General features: G+C 39.9%; 3 protein-coding genes across 4 annotated transcripts in view; 1 reads left to right on the forward strand and 2 right to left on the reverse strand.

Annotated features, from left to right (window-relative positions):
* The first annotated feature begins 558 nt into the window (after positions 1–558).
* LOC115821424 (bactericidal permeability-increasing protein-like) lies at positions 559–7029 on the forward strand. The gene is made up of 14 exons (XM_030785252.1): positions 559–679; positions 1225–1336; positions 1542–1670; positions 2220–2346; positions 2706–2766; positions 2865–2956; positions 3209–3385; positions 3938–3997; positions 4270–4437; positions 6007–6074; positions 6167–6209; positions 6420–6483; positions 6783–6859; positions 6991–7029. Exons 1-14 carry the CDS (start codon positions 559–561, stop codon positions 7027–7029), a joined length of 1338 nt encoding a protein of 445 aa, XP_030641112.1.
* Positions 7030–8846: 1817 nt separating this feature from the next.
* Positions 8847–13055, reverse strand: LOC115820915 (PRELI domain containing protein 3B). Of its 2 annotated transcripts, XM_030784626.1 has the most exons (6): positions 12960–13055; positions 11692–11860; positions 10631–10720; positions 10457–10527; positions 10076–10178; positions 8847–9838 (listed from the first exon to the last, which is right to left on the reverse strand). In XM_030784626.1, exons 1-6 carry the CDS (start codon positions 12989–12991, stop codon positions 9722–9724), a joined length of 582 nt encoding a protein of 193 aa, XP_030640486.1. In that variant the 5' UTR covers positions 12992–13055; the 3' UTR covers positions 8847–9721. The 2 variants fall into 2 exon arrangements, with proteins under 2 accessions (XP_030640486.1, XP_030640487.1); XM_030784627.1 differs by lacking the exon at positions 10631–10720.
* Positions 13056–14502: 1447 nt separating this feature from the next.
* Positions 14503–20262, reverse strand: part of LOC115821426 (piezo-type mechanosensitive ion channel component 2) — a 41665-nt gene continuing 35905 nt past the window's right edge. The window contains exons 44-54 of the mRNA XM_030785254.1: positions 20054–20201; positions 19283–19497; positions 18835–18993; positions 18418–18565; positions 17747–17935; positions 17523–17615; positions 17011–17180; positions 16535–16651; positions 15371–15446; positions 15028–15230; positions 14503–14758 (exon numbers count right to left, since the gene is read on the reverse strand). Coding sequence (XP_030641114.1) covers positions 14503–14758; positions 15028–15230; positions 15371–15446; positions 16535–16651; positions 17011–17180; positions 17523–17615; positions 17747–17935; positions 18418–18565; positions 18835–18993; positions 19283–19497; positions 20054–20201 — 1774 coding nt within the window. The remainder of the gene's footprint in view (positions 14759–15027; positions 15231–15370; positions 15447–16534; positions 16652–17010; positions 17181–17522; positions 17616–17746; positions 17936–18417; positions 18566–18834; positions 18994–19282; positions 19498–20053; positions 20202–20262) is intronic.

Below are 20262 nucleotides of genomic sequence, written 5' to 3' on the forward strand. Positions count from 1 at the left end.
TCAAATAACTTAGAAGGCGTAGAAGGCTAAAAGCAAAGACATGGCACCCGAGACAAAAGCATACGTAGAAGGCTAAAAGCAAAGACATGGCACCCGAGACAAAAGCATACATTGCAGTATGAAGACTCAACTTGGCATAGGCATGTTTCTTAACAAAACATATAAGGCTTCACTGTTTACAATTTCTTTCAGAGTTTTTGCATGCACTAGGTTATTGTGTGCTTCAGTGCTTCAACAAACTGTCTTCCTCAAATATGTAGCACATAACAGCCAAAGGCCTGAAAATATCTGGATTCTCTCTCTCTCTCTCTCTCTCTCTCAAGAACCCATATCGGTGTTGAATGATTAAATCAAAGAAAGAATTTTACTGAACTTGTGTTAAATGTGGCTTGAAATACATTTGTCTGTATGGGTAAAGCATTTTTTGTTTTGATCCTCTTTATGAATGGTGGAACTGTAAGTATCAAACTGTGTAACCCAGTAATGTGTAACATCTGTAACAGTGGAGTAAAGATATGCGTAACCGGCTGATGTGTAACGTGTTACAGGGGAGTAAAGATGTGGCTGATTGCTGTTGTTCTTATGACACTAAGCCTGGCCTCACTTGGGGCACCAAGTACACACGTAGCCACAGAACCTGGAATACGTGTAGCTCTGACCCAGGAAGGCCTGAATAAAGGTAAGACACGCTTTACTTTAGCCACTGTTTAAACAGTGTTATTGGTGCTCTGTTTCCCTGCAGTCTAGAAAACAGGTGAATCAGTTTCCACCTCACAAACTCTAGCGTGCGTAAGCTTTTGCTCCAGCTCTGTTCAAACACACCTGATTCAGCTCATCAAAATCTCACTTAGCAGCTGAACGGGATAAAGGCTAACAGCAAAATCTATCACACGCTACAGTGCCACAGTAAACTTTGACCCTGGTCCTCTGTGAGCTGCAAGCCAATCCCTCATGATTTGTTCTATTGCTAATAGCTTGTGTTATTGTGTCATTTTTAAGCTTTTAAATAATATATAAAACATATATATGGTTCTCCTGGACTAGGCTGAAGGTTCCTACTGTAAAGCATAATACTTGTACTGTTTTTCTGTGTCTCCCAAAGGCTCTCTAACATGTCATTCAGCAGCGAGTGGCCTTGTGTCTTGTGTATTTGTGAATGTGTTACTGAGTTTTATGTGTTCCTGTATGTGTCTTTGAATGACTTTGAGTTCTCTGACCGTTTAGTTTCCCATGACCTCACTGGCTGGTTCCAGGAAAGAATCAGCAGTATCCACCCGCCGGGCATCAATGGGACTGTGCCAGTTTGGATAGGAGCCGTCCGCTACTTTCTCACAGAGTCAGTGCTCACAGTCTCAGCAAAATGATTGCAACACTGTGAAAATACGCTGTTCTAGTCTTACAAATGTTTTGTAAAACAACACAGAACAAAACAAAAAAACATACGACATAAATTACATGAACATCTGGACATTTTAAAGACTAGTTTTTTGATGTGTGTAATATTTAATTTTGTTGAGAAGTGATTGATACGTCCTTCCCAGCATGTCAGTGGTCCGTTGTGATTTGCCGGAGCCTCAAGTCAGTTATGCAGACGGACAGGGCATCACCGTGGTGCTTGATGGACTCAGTATGCACATCAGTGGGAAATGGAGGGCAAAACTCTCATTTTTGTAAGCAAAAGTCTCTGATGGAAAGAGTGGAATTGTTCCTCTCTTTTTTCTTTCCCCTTGCATTCTTCTGCTTTTATAAGCCATTATATTTTTCATGTTTCTGCACATAAAAAAATTAAACAGTACAATATATTAATAGCTAAAGAAGGATGTTTTATTGTTGAAAAGGTTAAAAATAAATGAACATAAAGTCTTATTTTAAATGCTGTCTAAAACATGCAATCTAAGATCAAGGATTAAAAAACATACATTGAAAACTATTTTTCAAAACAAATGTTGTATAGAGACAGACGTTTTTCTGCTCCTCTTTCTTGAGTGGCATCTTTAATGTTCCTGTTTAACTCTACCTGCACTCTCAGATTTTTTTTTATCTGAGGAATGTCGTGAACAGAATCTCTATATTTGTAACAACTGACAGGTTACAGGAAAGTTTAAGCAAGTCGGTTCTCTGTGTCCTAACTGAAAGTCTAGGCACAGCGTTAGCCTGTAGGTCTGTAGCCTGAGGTCTTGTGCTATGTTTTAATGACGTTGTTCTCCCTGTCCACACAGATCTACCGGTGGCACATTTGACTTGGCGATATTTAACGTACAAGTAAAAGCCACGTTAAAACTTGGTAGTGACAAAGAAGGACACCTTTCTGTTACGACCGGACCCTGTGTGGCGTCGGCTGAAAAAGTGCAGATTGACTTTAAGGGACTGATCACGTGAGTGCACTGCATTTAGATGTCAGCCTACAAGCATCACGTTCTGTAGTCCACCTGAAATAGATATGTCTTTAGATCACACAAAATACCTTGTATTTTACGTTTTCCTGTTGGTATTTTTCATTAAATTGTTAAAAAGACTAACCGAATTTGTTTTCTTTTTTCCTATTTAGCTCTAAATTCAAAAAATTTTTCAGAAGTTTTCAGGCTCAAATCACAAACCAAATACAAGTTATTGTAAGATCCACTAAAATTCATTTTTTCTTTTTGTTAATACTCTAAATTTGTGTTTTTCCCTGCATAACGTTCATTTGATTTTACCATGTCTAGATTTGTTCAACGCTCGATATCGGAGTCCAAGAACTAGACCGAAACCTAACGGCATTACCAGGTACAACACAATGGGGATTGGAGGGGGCCAGATTCTCATATAGGTCTAACTACAGCTTGTGCATATATTTTACTCGGGCATTTTAATGTGTCTTACAGTTCAGTTACCGGTGGGTCGATATGTTTTTGTTGCCATTCCTCTTACAAACCCACCTACTGTGAAGGGCTCACACGCCCAGATAGATGCGAAGGTAAGCTGTTCAAGCACGGGGAAGAATTTGTTTTAAAATAGAGCCAAACATCTAATTAAAAAACAAAACAAAACAAAAAAAATGAATAACAATCTTCATTCCAGAATTTGACCTAATTTGTCCCATCCTGAGGCAGCGGCGGATAAAGTGTTAAATATGTGGTTTCTACTCCAAAACAAATGTTTTCTGTTGAGATGAATGTCATTGAAGTTATGTTTCCCCCCAACATTTTCACGTTTATTGTTCAAACAGGGAGCGTTCTACAGTCGGAAAAACGCCACAGAGCCGCCGTTTTCGCCAGACCACTTTAACTTGACAGTGGGGAGGAATAGAATGATCTATTTCGGAGCGTCGGAATTCTGTGTGAATACGGCCACGTTCGCATACTTCACAGGAGGACTGCTGCAAATAAACATCACGGATGACATGGTGAGAGCGGGCATCTTTTACTTTTAAGTTTTTACGGTTTTAAACCTTCAGAAATGCTTTAATTAGTTCACTGGTTAGTAACGCTCCGCTTAGTGGTATAGTGCCTATTAGCCAAACATTTAAAAAAATATTACCATGGAAATGCCTGCCAGTTTGTTTTTGTTTTTAGGCATTTCTGTGGTGATATTTTTTTTTAATGTAGGCATTAGGCATTTCCGTGGCAATATTTTTGATGGGTGCGTAGTCCTGCTACACAGCATTATACCCGTGGCCTTATGGATAGGAAACTTCACTCTAATCGTAACATGTTCCATACTCAAATAGAATACAAACAAGATAAAAAAAAACCTGTTCTTGCACTGTTGACCTTATCGACACATATGTTAGCCCCCCCCCCCCCCCCCCCCCCCCCAAGTATCACTGATGGGCAGTTCTCAGGATTCCCAGACCAGACTGAAATGGTTTGCCAAAGCCAACGGACAAGTCAGACTCAGTTCTGTGTCACACAGTTATGTATTTCATTTCCTGTTTTTATTCATCTGTCAATCTCAGATCCCGGCACAGTCCCCAATCCAACTCAACACCAGTGACTTTGGGGAGCTCATCCCTGAGGTTCGTATCTGTACCAACAAACAACACATGTAATGCATATAAAACACAGCTGGCAGTCGTGAAGTCAACACAAAAGACTAGGAGGAAAACGGCTTTCATGAGTTCTCCACAGGGAAACAACATAGAGTACTCATATACTGTAGACTCTTCAGTAGTGTGAGTGAATTCTTTAAGCCTCCAACAGTGTAACACTTATTTAATTATAAATAATGAAATTGTCTGCTGATGTACTTTTGTCCCCAAACTCACTTCTCTCTTGTGTTTTATGACAGCTGCCCCGGCAGTTTCCTAATGAGCTGATGACAGTGAGGCTGCGCGCCAGCCAGTCACCACGCTTCTCCCTCCAGGCAAACCTGTGGACCCTGGACATGTGGCTCTCAGCAGACACTTTTGCCATTCAGCCGAATTCCACTCTTGCCCCACTCTTCACACTGGACTTGGTAAGACCATTGACAACACAGTGATGGACATGTATCCAAACCTCTTAAGACACCAGAGGTCTACTCCCTGGTCTTAAGTAAAGAATAAAACAGGCTGTGCAGTTGTATGGAAATAAATTATAAAGGGTTAGTGGGATGTGGTCTGGACATGAACAAGGGTGCTGATACCACCTCATATTTCTTAAAGAATAGGGTTCCATGGCTATAGCCTCTGAAGGAAAATCAAATGCTTCACATATCACACCCATGATGTTAACCACAAAGGAAGTAATGTAAAAACCTCAAACAAACAAACAAAAAACAGATTACAGATATAGTTTTAGGGCTTAAGGAGATCACATAATATCTGGTTGTATGAGGAGGGTGTCAGAGACTATCATACAAGCATCATTTCTTCCTACGCTCCAGTAAGTACAAATACTCTCCTCTCCATATCCTGATTCATGAGAAATACACGTCTGGTCAGTATATTCATAATATTTACTGTGAACTCTGGCATGACTTGGTTAAGGACAAACCACACTGATCATTTATCATTCCCTGTTCACTGTTTCATCTGAACTCTACCTGTGGCCATGATCAATGGCCAGATTCAGTTTTGGGATTTTGAAATTGCACTCATTCAAGATACACACGACTTAATAATTGTCCCCTTCATGTTCCAAAAACATCTGCAGCTGTCTGGTTTTCCTGGTTGTCATTAATTAGTTCAGTTAAACATGCTGACAGTGCTGTGGACAAGATGGAAACAAAGCAAAACCAAGTTAAAAAGTTAAATAATATTCAAAGGTATTTCATAAAGAATGAAACTGATATGTTTGTCCATGATTTACTGGTGGTAACAAATAGTGCAGCCCTGTGACTTCAGAAGTGTTTAAGCAATGAGCAGAGCCTCAGGCTGTAGGATGAAGGAACCAAAACCCCTCCGTTGGTTCTTCTTTGTTATGGACATGGTTATGCTGTGAACGTGAGTGAAGGATAATTGTTAGGACATCTTAAAACAGCTCTGTGAGGACCACAGACAAACCTGCACTGGTTTACTAAATATGCCTATGAATTTACTCATTTCACATTGTGCTTTGTTTTCAAAGTTGCATTTCCATCTGTGGTAAGAGGTCCCAGGGAAGGTAATTGGTTGTGGTGTCATTTGGTTAAGTGTCATATAGTTTTCTCCTCGTCTTGTTGCTATGTTATGCTTTAAGCCAGGAGCCTGTATGGTTTTTAGTAAGCCTGTGTGAAATGCTCTTTTGTGCTGTTCAAGCTAATACTTGATGAAGCCACGGTGACTGGCTCCGTATGAACTTGACATATCATTACTTGAGGAATCACCAACCCCCTTTACCCTCATGGGTTAAGATTGCTGTCTAATGACCAGGGAGACCTCTACAAATATGAGTAATCCAGACTGGAAGAAAAGTGGCAGGGGAAAAAAAGAAAGTAGCTAATATCCCCGGGTAGAGGTAGTCAAAGGAAGTGGAGAAGAGTTTAATTTCTCTGTTCTGGAAAACATTTTTTATTTTGTAAAAGAACCAAAATGATGTCTTGACAGTGATCCTCCTACTTTTACAGAACGTCACATTTAGTGGCAAAGCTCTCATTTCAGATGGACTGCTGAAGGGATCTATGAAACTCAGCAAGTGAGTCTAAAAATGAATATGTCATCAACATGTTATAATAATTTTAGATGGAAAAAAATCCCAACAGAATAACGTTTTCGTTCTGTCGTCAGTGTGTCCGTATCTTTAGGATCCTCTCATATTGGGCCTTTTTCGGTAAGTCTTTCTTCACACTGTTTTCATACCTTAAGACTTTGCACTGCATTGAGAAAAACAATTGTAGGGCCATAGAGAACCACACTTTTTTGTAGTGAAGGCACTGAATTCGGAGTTTGATCAGGAGCTAGAACTGAACAGGAGGAAATAGGGAGCGCTTTAATTTTCAGGATAATAAATATTGATAATGAATATTGATTGTGTTTATAGATTAATCCGCTCCAAGTTGCTGTGAACAATTTATTCACCGATGTTCTGCTCCCTCAGCTGAACAGTAAGTGGATACAACTATGGCTGGTTAAAAGTGTCATTCATTCATTCAGAGTCCATCTCTAGTTACATAAAACTACACATAAATAAACAGAGCTACACAATTCTCCATTTGACTGGGAAATAATGCCAGAAATCATTTAAAACGGAGCGTGCAAGTTTTGATTCACTAACAGAAACTAAGCACAGTGTCTCCAGTTGTTGAAGGTGAACAGATGTTCTCTTTGAATTTGAGTTATTATATTTTTTAATTTTATAAACATGTTTTTTTTTTAATGTGGACCAAATCGCTGTCTGTTGCAGAGTTGCTTCAGGTTGGTTTTAAGATGCCTACAGTTTTTGGATATAGCATGGTAAATGCACAACTCACCATTGACAATGTGAGTATAGTAACTTCTCATAGCTTTATTTTTGTCATTAAATCACATGATGCAGTTGTACTGTCTGCATTATGACATCATGACGTATGTCATTCACACCCTCAGACTTCTCTTTTTGATTCTCTTCTCAGGGCTTTGTTTCTGTTAGTACGGATATTCTCATTAAATGATGTGTGGCCCAGGAAGAACAAACTGAGTCCCAGAGAAAATAAGCCGCGGCATCCCAATGAAGTACTTCAAACTGATTTCATGCACTAATCAAATCACTATGCATCACTCTAACAGAAAAGCACCTTTAAAATCAGTAAACTTGTTTTTTGTTTTAATGTTTGTTTTCAGGGTTTGCTTTATGATGTAAAGGACAGTTACACTGCAAATCAAAAGTAACTGGACTCATACGTTTTATGGATATTGTTCACGTAAGCATCCCCATGATTCTGATTAACCTGACCTCTTAAACTAACAGAAACTTGCTACTAGGACCTCAGATACCATCACTATGCATTTCAAATCTACATGGGTTGATTTACAGCAATGCAATTATGTGAATTACAAAACAGTGCTGTGTACAAGTTGACTGGACCAATAAACACATTTACCCAAGGATCTGAAGACTGAGAGTTTACTTGACATTAATATTTGTATGTTGTTTTTTTTATGTTTAAGATGGAGAGTACATACAGAGTTCAGAAACATTTACTCCCTAATAAGACATTATTAAATACATAACTCATTTAAAACTGAGTCTCTCACCCTCCCTGGCTTACTCATTTTGACCATTACAAATGTCGGTTCACTAGACACGAGTTCATTTTTTGGCTGTGCAACTTACCTGTTACACAGCACAAATTCTTTATGGCAATATTTGTCTCTTGCAAACCCTGTTAGTTGACCACTGACTGGTGTGTTTGTGAAGGACCAGTCATCAGAGAATCCAATCTGGCATGATTAGCAGGACTTGGTAAATAAGACTCATGTTTACTGAGCTTGCTGAGTTGCAGTACAGGGACTGTGCAAACAGTGTTTGATTCAGAGAGCTTTCCAGTTGAACAATACCGATCACAAAACCCACTCAAAAGTAAAGGGGAAAAAAAACACAGAACAAATCATAGAACACTAATATTATATCCATATAGTAAAAAGGACATTGTCATGCCAGAAGGTTTGGTTGCAACACCTCTTTTATTCCATGTTCTTCCACACTACTTTGCAGGCATTTTGGAATGTATATTCCAAACAAACAGTGCTTTCAGTCGTAACATTGAGACAACGTTGCAGTGACAAAGTACCATCATTCAAGTTTCACACACAAAAAAATGGCTACTTGTGCGATGAACAGTCTGAATTGAGCGTGTCACTCTGAGGGCTGATCTGAAATCAGTTTAGCTTGACAGCTCGTACTGGTGAAGATCAGAACTGGGGCAGGAACACACAGAACCTTAAATGGCTTCTAAAATTTTGGGACTCCAGAACATTGTTATGTAAACCGCACGGTGGCTGAAACTATAATTAGAGACCTGCTACTTGAAGACCACAGAGGTGCACACTTCTAAAGCCATGAAATTTCCAGAAAATATATTCTTACAAAGACCAAGTTAACACTGCTTCTGCACAGAGCTCCTTTTTAGTAATGTCAACAGAGAATCTGTGCTAACATGTCTTCTCCATGGAAGAGAGAATTGATGCTGTAAATAAAATCTGAAGCAGGCATGAATCCCCTGAACACAGGAGGGATGAATAGCCAATGTGAGACAAAAGCCACTAAGGCCTCTCGCAGTCAAAGGGTTAAGTCTCCAGAAAAGATTTCCCCTCTAATTCTCAGACACAGTTCAGCATTTGTCCCAATTAATAAGTGAAGTAGAACCTGCTCTGAGAGCATTTTCATTTCAGGGAAAAAATAATTAAGTGTTAAGAGACTGGAAATTCTGGACCATGGTGCTACTGTGGGGCACGTTGGGGGGGGGGGGGGGGGGGGGGGGGGGGGGGGTCAGATTTAAGAACTGAAATTGTGGACACTGAGAAAAAACACAAAACAAAAACAAAACATGAGGACACAAAAATTAAATATGTTCTAGCCGTTCTCCACACTGCTTAACTAAAAGCATACTGACAATAAGGTCAAAGAGCAATGTTAATTCAGTCTACAAAATGAGACATTCTTTTAAATAAGCTGTAACATTCCACATCTTTATCCTGACAACACAACAGTCGCATAAATAGGAAAGAAAAAGAAAGATAAAATCTAGTCCTTTAGTCTGTTCACAAAAGCGGTCCCATGTGGTAGACTTTGAGAACATACTGCTCTTTTTGTTTTCCTTTAAACAGTGGTTCCCCATTTGTGGTCCTGTAACGTTATCCGGTTTGTGGTCATAGCATGGCTAGCTTTAGCGTGGGTAGCTAGCACCTGCTCACACACCCAACCTCAACAGAAAAAAACCCCTCTTTTTTGCTATGGAGTCTCAGAAAGATCTCAACGGTCACAACTGGTCTTCAAACTCCCAGTACAAGCATCCACACATGGTTCTCTGGGAATTGTTCACACCAACGACTGTTAAGAAGATGGTATAGAGGACGCAAAGGCTGGTCTAGTGGGAGGAGTCCAGCTGAGTGCTCTGGTTTGATGAGGTGAGTGTGTGTGTGTGTGTGTGTGTGTGTGTGTGGATGGTGAAACCAAAGGTGGACAAAGTCTGTCTGATGGTCTGAGATGAGTTGGTGGTGCAGGGAGGGTGGATGTGTTAACAAGGCAACAGAGGTCAGATGAAGAGCAGGTATGTGCGTATGTATGTGTAGGGGTGTGTGTGTGTGTGTGTGTATGTATGTATGTGCATGTGTAAAAAAGAGAGGGAGATACTGGTATAGGGGTCATTTTTCTGTGACGGCTGCTGCCATGGGAACCCTAATGGAGCCTCGTGCTGTCGCTGCCAACTCCTCGATTTCAGCATTTAACCTGTGAATGACCCATTCCATGGCCTCACGACCCTACAGACGGACAGAGAGAGAGAGAGAGAGAGAGAATGTATTATTACCTGCACTTCCTCTACACTAACCAGTTATGTCAATAGAGTACCTCAGACTCAGCAGAGAAAAATGAGACTGAAACACATTGAAACATATTGTCTGAATATTTAAGGCAGTTTATAATATTTAGTTGCCATATTCTTCCTCATTAGTGGTGTGAGGTATTTCAGAGTGTTTAGCAGGGAACGGATGCTTCACCTTTGATGCATTTGTGGAGATGGTGTTGGCCATCAGACCCTCCAGGTAACTGCTTAGACTCACGCCCTTCACAGATATCAGTGCCTCCTGAGTCAATACTGTCCTGAACAAAGCCAAAGCCCAAATCTGTTCAGACTCCACACTGCTGCACACTAGTCTCTGCACATCATCTGCTCTGCACTATCACTGAACGTACACTCTTACATTAGGTTTCACCTTTTCAATAAACTAGACAGAGAATAAATGAATAAAAAAATTTTGCCAACATGGTATGACACACTGGCCATTTATAATGGACTAAGGAGATACGGCACTGAAAAAGTAAATATCATTGTAATGAACCCAAACTGAGGTAGGAGTTAGAAAGTGAACCAGACTCACTTTTCTGGATCTTGGGGGTGTGGTCTGTATACCAGCCTCTCGTCCACGGACACCATGTTAGTGAAAGAGATCTAAGGACAGAAATTAAAAATAAGTTCAGGGTGGTGTTGGGTATGACACTGTTCACGTAAAAACCTTCCCGAGTATAAAGTGATGAACACTAAGGAGACTCACATTTGTGGATTTGAGCTCAAATGTCTTTTCTTCTGGGTCCACTACCGAGTGTTCCTGAACGTACGTGCATGACCGTGTTGTTCCAATGATCTAGACAGAGGGGACAAATTGTGATAGTTAATACAATGTACACTAAAAACCTCAAAACAGGCACCCAGGGCTTTAACATTATGTTTTTTTATCTAGCAGGAGCTAAATCATTAACATGGCTAATTTAAATGACCAGTTTAAAATTTAAAACCCAAACAAACCACTTGTGTAAAGACATGATACAACTGACTTTCAATAAACAGCATTCTGCTTTAAAAGAACAATAAAAGCTTTTGCAATAAATGTACTATGTATATATTTAATCTATAAAATTGTATATAATCTATAAAAATCTAACATGAATCAAAACTGCTAAGTCAAAAGAAAACATCTGTAGCATTATATAAAAAGAGCATCTGGATGTAAGGTCATTCTGTACTTGACCTCTTAGAAATGAGACAACAAGAACATAGAACATAGTTTTACAGGAACATAGCAGTGTCTGTACCACATGACCTGTTCCACATGACCTGTACCAAACGAGACACCCGTACAAGAACATAGCTGTTGGCCGTGACTCATTCACATAACTTGGAACAGGGTAACTAGAAACGTGCGGCTTACTGATGTGACGCAAACCAAATCAACACTAGACTCCCAAGATGTTTGCCAGTATGCCATATAGAAGGGAGGGGTGGGTTGTTTCAGAATGACCTATGGACTAGATAAATGAAAGTAAGAAAAGACTAAGAATCTAGCACAAGGTCACAGTTACTTGTCTATGTAACTGTGGACAAATCAAGAAGAGTGACACATTGATAAGAAAGCAGTGACACGCAGATAAAGGCACAGTTTAATTCCACTTGATTCAAACAGACTAAGGTTAAAATGATATACCCCAGTGTTTTTGTATGCTTTGTGCCTGAGATATGTATAGATGCAACATAAAAAGCACAGAAAAACAAGTTACCGTGAAGGAAACTATGCACGGTCAATGCTTTGCTGTGACAGCGAAGGGGGTGTGTACTCACTGATTTAGCAATGGAAGGTAGTCCCCATTCCGTGCTAAGCAGCCTGTGGCTGTGCAATCGACCTTGTGTGTCTACTTGTCTGTCCAGTACATCCACGCCGATCACACTGGGATTCATCGGATTCGGGTACTTCTGCATTGCTGCTTTAATTACGGTTTCCCATGGGTGACTTGGTGGGGGGGCAAAGACATGTACTATGAGACGACGGCTCAAAAAAACATGAATCTAACTTTACATACAACACTTTCACTGTGGAAGTCTGAAATCATTTTACTGACTGAAATCAGTTTATACAGAGTGATAAAGTTTCACATGTGAACAAGCGCTGTGCTATTGTCTTTGAGCAAAAGGCACCGAACATTCTAGTACGTTATGGTGCATCGTACTTATGTAAAAGTACTCGTTGCCTCGGTTACTAGCCTATTCTTCTAGCGCTGAGGAGATTACTAACGGATCTACATACGTTACTCTGTCGTATTTGAGAGCGAAAACGTGGGATGAGATGACAATCCACATGCCATTGAAATCAATCCGCTAGCGCAGTTTACGGTTATTGGAGACGCCAAGATTCATGTTCGGCATCCATAGAAGTCAGCAAGAACATATTATGTAACAACGTGAGTCGCTGATCATAAATTCAAAAACTAACATCGACGTTACGTCTTCACCACATACCTATGTGCCAACATCAAAAATAGCTTTATGTCACAAGCGTGAACCTTTGCACCGAAACTTGTGACTTGAATGTCAGCTTGCTAGTGAGCTAACTTACCAGCTAATCGGTTCATGAGAACTTAGGCTAATCGTATCCTAGCATGCTAGCGAATTAGTGATATTAGCGAAGTTTGCGAAAGATGAGGGTATCCGTTGTAATTAAATTAAATGTGCCATGTGTAAAAAATGTTTGAAGTGTTTTTTAAACAGAACAGTTATGAATTAAGCGATGCAACGTAAATCTCCTACAATGTCATTACCGAAAGACAGTAAACTACCGTTAGTTATCTCCCCAGTCCATTCTCAGGAGCCTGTTACTTAACCGTACTTAGAAGCTTAAATAATAAACTAATATATAAATACATTAGTTTATCAAGTTGTTTCTCATCAGGATATAACTATATGAACCAACATTGACATTACTGAAAGACAGCAATTTACCGCTAGCCAATCTTCCTAGTGTGCTCTCGGCAGCCTGTTACCTAACCTACTTATATTAGTTGACTACCTAAATAATTTGTCCTTTCATCGGCATATAACAATAAAATACTCACTTAAAAATGTGTTCTGATGCCCAGATCTTCATGATTTTTCCGTGAGTTTGTCACTGTGTCTTGAAAACCGGGTGACAGTGTGACCGGCGTGACTGCTTGGCAAACTGACAGCGGCAAGGAGGATTTTTCAGAGGGAGGCGCTAAAGCTCATTCTCGCCCCCTAGCGGTGTTCACGTCATTTTCCACCTGATTACGCAACAGTTATTCTTGAACCGGTCGGACATCTTGCCTTGACCTCCCACGCTATCCTTGGTAATAGTTTATTTTCCGATAAACCTTAGCTGATACTGAAAATCGTCTCACTGTATTGATATAATTATTTTGTCAGGGATAATCATCTTGCAGTTTTTCAGTAATAAAAAAGAGAACGTGATCTTAGAAAAGGTAAATGTATAAGAAGTAAGTTTTTGGCAGACAGAAGTCTGCCAAGTACAAGACAAATACTTGCAAACCTTCTACCATCCGGCTCTCTTGATATTTCAGAGCAGGTCTTTGGACAACTGAAAAATATCCCGTGAAGCCGTATATTACAAAAGAGGTTTTATTTCACAGGGCACAACCAACCACAAGACAAGTATTGAAACCTGTCAAGGTTGTTAACCATAAACCAAGTAACATTACACTTGACTAGCACGGCTAAGGGGTATCTAACTAACTGTATCCCATAGGTTACAGTACCAACTCCTCACATCCAGTATTTAGTTATATAAAATTGTAGTTTAAAAAAATGAATAGCTTAAAAATGCATGCATTATAAACATCATGAGCGTACAACTCAGAACTAACCATAACTATAACTCTAAATATGATTATCATTTGAATGACATAGAGCTTGAGATAGTACATTGAGGGAAAAGGCCTGTTTTGACAGTTCTGAGAGAAGCATTCTCTTAGTATTCTGTTCATGTGTACATGCAATTCTTATATGAATGATCATTTTGTTCTTATATCACAGTGTCTCTTGATTAAAAAAGAGCTTATCTACAGTTTTCTCTTTTCAATAAGACAGACTAGTGTTTAGTGTTAGATTAGATTAGTGTTTGTTAAGTGACAAACGGTGGCAGTAGATACATAAATCGCTTTCAGTAATATACATGTTAAAGAATGTAGGTCTAATATGAGGGCTCCACATAAGATATTATCAGAAATGTACTTTTGGACTGCCTGATGTGGAGAACTGATGTGGTTTACTGATCTGATTGCTCAGTGCTGTATGCCATATAAAACCTGTGTGTGTGTGTGTGTTTCTTGCATCATCACTGGATTGTGTGGGCTGCTCTTCTTGGTGGACCTTCAACCCTTTCCACAAACTGAAAGTCCTAATTTACTGAACCACAAATAGGAAAGAGTAGGGTAAATGGATTGTCTTATATCAGCTCCTCTAGTGAAAGCTCCAGAACGACAACAAATCAGACCAGTACTCTCTGGTATGTGCTTGTCCCTAAAAGGTTAAGTTAGGTTAGAATAAAGAGTTGAAAGATCAGATGTCCTTGGAACACACACCCAAGATAAACCTAAGTAAGCAGGTAAATAAAAGTGTTTTTTAGTTGTTTTTCTTTTCTCGGGTCATTTTGATCATGGTCTCTGGTGAGCGGTAGAGGAAGATAAGCTTCTCAAACAGCTGTTCCTCCAGTTCCATCTCTCCTGTCTCCCTGACAACAAAGATATCTGTGCAGAGCTTCAATACACGATCCACGCAAGGCAGTTCCTCGAACATAATGGAGCGGGAGATCCCGTTGAAGAATTCCCGCACGAACTTTCCAATCACCAGCACCACTGACATGTACAAACCCACGATGCTGCGGGGTGGAAGGAGAAATGATGGGAAAGAAGTAACGAGAAAAGGAGAGCAGAGTTGAAAAAGAGGAGGTGGAGAGATTGAGAGGAAAGGGAATAAAAAGATATGAGAACATGAAAGAAGATTAGTAGAGTTGAAGGGAGAGAAAGAACAACGAAATAAGAAAATGTCGGAAATACAAAAAAAGAACTACAGATGTGTTTTTTATAGACTTGGTAATACAATGGCATGTGTACATTGGTACAGGCAAAAGCAAATGGCCACACTCACCCGTAACCAGCCAGGAAACCTAAGCTGGACGGACTGACTTTATCATTGAAGATTACCATCTTAATGCTGTGACACTTCATTGGCGCATGAGCCAGAGAACACTCCTCCACCACCCACCACTGTCTTTCCTCCCCTTCAGCACTCCCATTGGCCTGACGCAATTTGACAGACAGTGGACGGAAGAAAGCCAAATTTTGCATATCCTCTGGGCGATCAGAGTGTTCTGTGGGCAATTTCAAAAGATATTATTCATATAAATAACACTTTCAATGATAGTCTCATTGGTTATAGATTAGTTAGTCATATATTAATTGTATATATGGTTTAGAGGTGACTTGCCCACAATGAGTCGATGAGCCATCTTGGACTCCGGCCCAGAAGGACCTCTGATGTATTTAGGCAGCAGATTCTCTATTATCCTGGACCATATCACCAACAGAGGGAATATCATGAGTGAGTATGTGTTGCGTGGTGTGGACAAGTGTGTGTGTGTATGATAAGTTAAATTCATTATTCAAGACAGAAAAGTCTAATTCAGAAAAGTCTGATTCACTAATGGTTGAACGGTTTGGTTGAATGGTTTGGTTGAATGGTTGAATGTCTTTGTCACTTGCTTATGTTTTAAGATTTATGTCATTTCTTTATGTAATGTTTATTTCATTGGTTCGCTGTTTTAACTTAAATAATGCGCTCTTCATTCTGTTGTGCATGTTAGCCGCACGAGGGAGAGACGCAGACCAACCAAAACCCCAGTCACATCCTCTCTGTCTGTTCACAATCTTCCCCTGTTTTAAAAGGTTTGCATTATTGTAATAATAATATTCCACTTCAATATATTATAATGTAATAAGTAACTGAATCAATTTTATATTTGTGTATGAAAGGTTAGTGATAAATACTAGTTAATGTAACTGTTATTGTCCAGTGCTAGCGGAATGAAGTCATATGATTGTAACAGCTGATCAATGTAAATACACTAGATTACTTTCCTTTTTTTATGGTTTTGTTTTTATGATTAATGTATATTTTGTGTCTTAAGACTTGCTCTATATAGATGGCTACTTGAATATTTGTGTTTGTAAAGAGTATTTCAAAGATTAATAGTTTTCGTAATAGCGCAAGGAGTAAACACGTCTAGTGGTGTGTGTGAGTTTCTATGGCAACGGGCCTGCTACTTTGACAGTTGGGCAGACAGCTGTACAGTAGCCCTACCGGTGAAATCTCTGTTTTGTTTCAAGGTTGCGTTGTTCTGTATATAATTCAATGTCAATCATCTTTGTTTATATTGTCTTGAAAATAGTATATATATATATATATATATATATATATCTATATGTGTGTGTGTGTGTGTGAGAATGAGATGATTCTCTATATTTTAACGTTAATAAAGAGAAGGACAACGCCTGAGAATGAGAGTCGTGTCCCTCCATTCACAATTTTCCCCTGTTTTAACAGGGGTACAACATTTGTGTATGTATGTGTTTATGTGCGTATTATTTTCACTCACACAGAGCCACTGTGTGTTCCCTGTAGCATGTGAACGAGTTCGTCCCGCAGTTTTCTGTCCTCATACTTCACTGTGTGCTGACCTGCAGTCTCAGCATTCATGGACAGAGATGCATTCCTGTACCAACACCAGCAGTCAGTGTGAGACTGAGAAATGACACAGAGTGTTAAGCTGCTGCAATGCTTGTCAAGCTAGTTTGAGGCATGTATGTTAGTGTATGTGTGTGCATATGTGTGTAAGGGGTGTGTGTGTGCATGTTTACCTGAGTAACGTCCAGCGCAGTGTCATGTGTATATATATATATATATATATGTGTGTGTGTGTGTGTGTGTGTAATGCATGTGTGTACCCAAGTGGTGTCTAGTGCAGTGTCATGTATATATATATATATATATATATATATATATATATATATATGTGTGTGTGTGTGTGTGTGTGTGTGTGTGTGTGTGTGTGTGTGTAATGCATGTGTGTACCTGAGTAGTGTCCAGCGCAGTGTCATGTATATATGTGTGGAGTTGCTGAGCTCACGGATCATGGCCTGTCTGCTGGCAGGACTGATGCTCCATAGCAGACTAGCATCACTTTTTATCTTGGCTATCACTATATCCTCCGCCATATAATTCACAATGAACTGCATCGCAGCCTGAGACAGAATGACAGAAAGAGAAACAAGCAGACAGAGAGTGAATGAGAGAGAGAGAGAGAGAGAGAGAGAGAGAGGCAAATTTTAGGCAGCACATGTACAGGTACTTGAAAGCTCATAATGGTCCTCATTAAAAGAAAAACTTTGATATCCTCAGTCCTGGGCTATCATGCAGTTTTGGTTTATTTTTTCGGCGAGTTACATGTGTACTGTGCAATAAGCTTTGACAAATTGTAACAGTTGTAAAATTTGGTCTTTTATAGGGACCACTAGTAACTCTTTGACAGTTCATCCAACCAGTGAGGGATAATCAGGTGAACAGTGCTATGACTGGTGGTTTACCGGGTGTGTGGCATACTGATTGGTCATGTGGTTGTAGGCAGCCTCTGAGTAGGGCATCAAATTCTGTTCTTGGGCAGTCATGGTGAACAGAGGCTGTGAAACACAAAAAAAACAGAGAGACATGAGCAAAAACGACAAATTCTATATGCAATTATACATACACATAATTTTATATATATAAAAACATCTTAAATGTCACTAAAATAAAACATATGACCACAGACCTCATATCCTGCTATGCTGAGCTGTATGGAAACTTCTAAAGGCTGATTGGTTACCCCAGCCACAGATTTGACCAATGACATGAACAGCAGGGGGAACCAGACGATGCAAATGAGGGCGAAAATGATGAAACCTCCCATTCCATATTTTACGACCTTCTTCTTCTTCTGGCCAGGAACATGAGGGTATTTCTACAGAAGACACAGGGGAGGACAGACAGCTAGAGATTGGTCTGTAGTTTGCTTAGACAATTCAAAGAACAAAGTGTTGACAAAACAACGCTGAAGGAAACCATGCCAGGAAACAAGGAGCAAGAGAATCAGTTGTTGCTCATAGTTTAGCTAAGCATGAGAGTTCATCCTTCTTTTAGTCAACTACTCCACTGTTCATATGTATACACACTTATACAACTCAAAAACCTTGTCAGTATTTTGTCAGATTTTGAGTCAGTGAAACCATTTTGAGGCTACACGCTTTGCATAGCCACAGTAAGCGGTGACTCCAGTCATGATGCTGTGCATGGCCAGGTCTCCCTGTCACACCAGCAAGGACTGGAACTCTCTGATGGGTGCTGAATCATCTCCTTTTCCTCTGCACTAGAGTATCTGTTTTTCATGGAACCAGTGTTGTGTGCTGATGAGAACTGAAGCAGGTTCTGGAAGTCCCCCCCTACCTTCTCAGACTCTCTCCAGCATTTTAGGATGAAGATGTTGGCGTAGATGTCCTCCACACAGATCCAGCTGGAGAGACTCAGGGTCGTGTCAGTCCAGACCCAGTCCATCACTGCACGCAACTCTGTTAGGAATGGAACTAAACGGAAACTGACGGACAGACAGACAGACAGAGAGGATGACATCTAAGCTATTAAACAATCAAGGTTGTCTGTTTTTTTTATTTTAGAAGCGGACATGGGTGTTTGGCTTTCTTTATTTTTCTTTTTCTTCTTCTTCTTCTTCTGAACAACAACAATAATAGTAACAATACCACAACTATTACAACAACCTATATAATAACAGAGTAAGAAGAAGAGAAAGAGGAAGTGGAGAAAAAAGAGACAGGTTACTGGTGTCGTGGAGTGTGCAGGCCTCACCCCTGAAACAGGAACAGGTTGAGGTAGTTGTACTGTTTGGTGAGAAAGTTGCCTAGGACACGGTTTGGATAGCCACACTTGATCTGGTATGCAGACAGGCCAAAGTAGATACACTTCACAAAGTACCACAGCTGAGCCACCTGGTTCCTGTTAAACCTCCTGAAGTTAAGATAATATAACATAAACACTGAGACCAGTGATGCCCACCTCAAGCGTGATATATTCATATTCATAATCGGAATATTATTATACTAGTTTATTTTTTGGAATAAGACTCAAAAACTTTGATGACTGTACTATTCAAGACTTTGTGTTTGGGTCAAACTATATAACGTTTTACATGAAAGTCATATTTCAGTAAATGGCTATTACAATAGATACCTTAAGATAAGATAAGTGAGAGTGTGCATTGTTTAGGATTGTGTGGTGAACAAATACCAGCCCTGACCTCTCTGTGACCCCAGGAAGGATGAAAAACATCCAGAAGTGAATTCCAAAGACCAGAACCACCTGGAAGACGCATTTTCCCAGTAAGGTTTTTCGGAGGTACAGCGCTCTGTCCACCACCATGGTCCCAAACTGAATGAGCAGCATAACCAGGAAAGCCTCGGGAACCTGGTCCTCCGACAGAGACTCTGTAATGTCTGCAGCAGCACTGTGCTTCTGCACACAGAACAGCACACAAAATACACACACACACACACACACACACAGAGAAGAACAAACCATACGGATTTATACTGACACTCCTTATATTAGTTAACACAACCTTGTAGCTGATTACATGGTTGGAAACTGAAGTTTGACAGCAATAAAGCTACTTGTTCGAGTGAAGAACAATACGTCAACCAAAAGCTCAAAACAGTTTGGTGAGGGGAACTGCTTTCTTAAACCCAATTCATTTGAACACCAGGTAAACTATGTTGGTCCAGTTAGACTGAAGTGTAGGCATACTGGTTCTCATACTCAAATGTTTAACATTACATACTGAGACTATGTTAGCCCAGTGTCACATTCTGACATTGTGCCGGCTTTGTCTCTGATGTTAATAAGTTATGATTAACACTGAAAAATATCTTTAATACCTCTCAGTTAGCTAACCTGACCTAGTCCATAAAACATGTGATCTAAGCTTGATACAGAATGAGTAGTGAAAGCATTAGAAGAAAACACAATACAAAGTAGCTTTTGCAGACACGGTTCCGTTTAAAAGACTGACCCCGAAAGCCCAGTAGCCAAAGATGATGACAATGAAGTTGACAACATCAATCAGGAACATTAAGGCATACACGTCACACACGGGGCTGTACTCTGGGTGGATGATGTCATAGAAGAACTGCCTGATGGGTAAATATATGTGCAGAGCTCTAGGAAATAGAGAGAGAGAGATAGAGAGAGAGAGAGAGAGAGAGAGAGAGAGAGAGAGGG

This window comes from Chanos chanos, chromosome 9 (genome assembly GCF_902362185.1).
Source record: "Chanos chanos chromosome 9, fChaCha1.1, whole genome shotgun sequence".
NCBI lineage: Eukaryota > Metazoa > Chordata > Actinopteri > Gonorynchiformes > Chanidae > Chanos > Chanos chanos.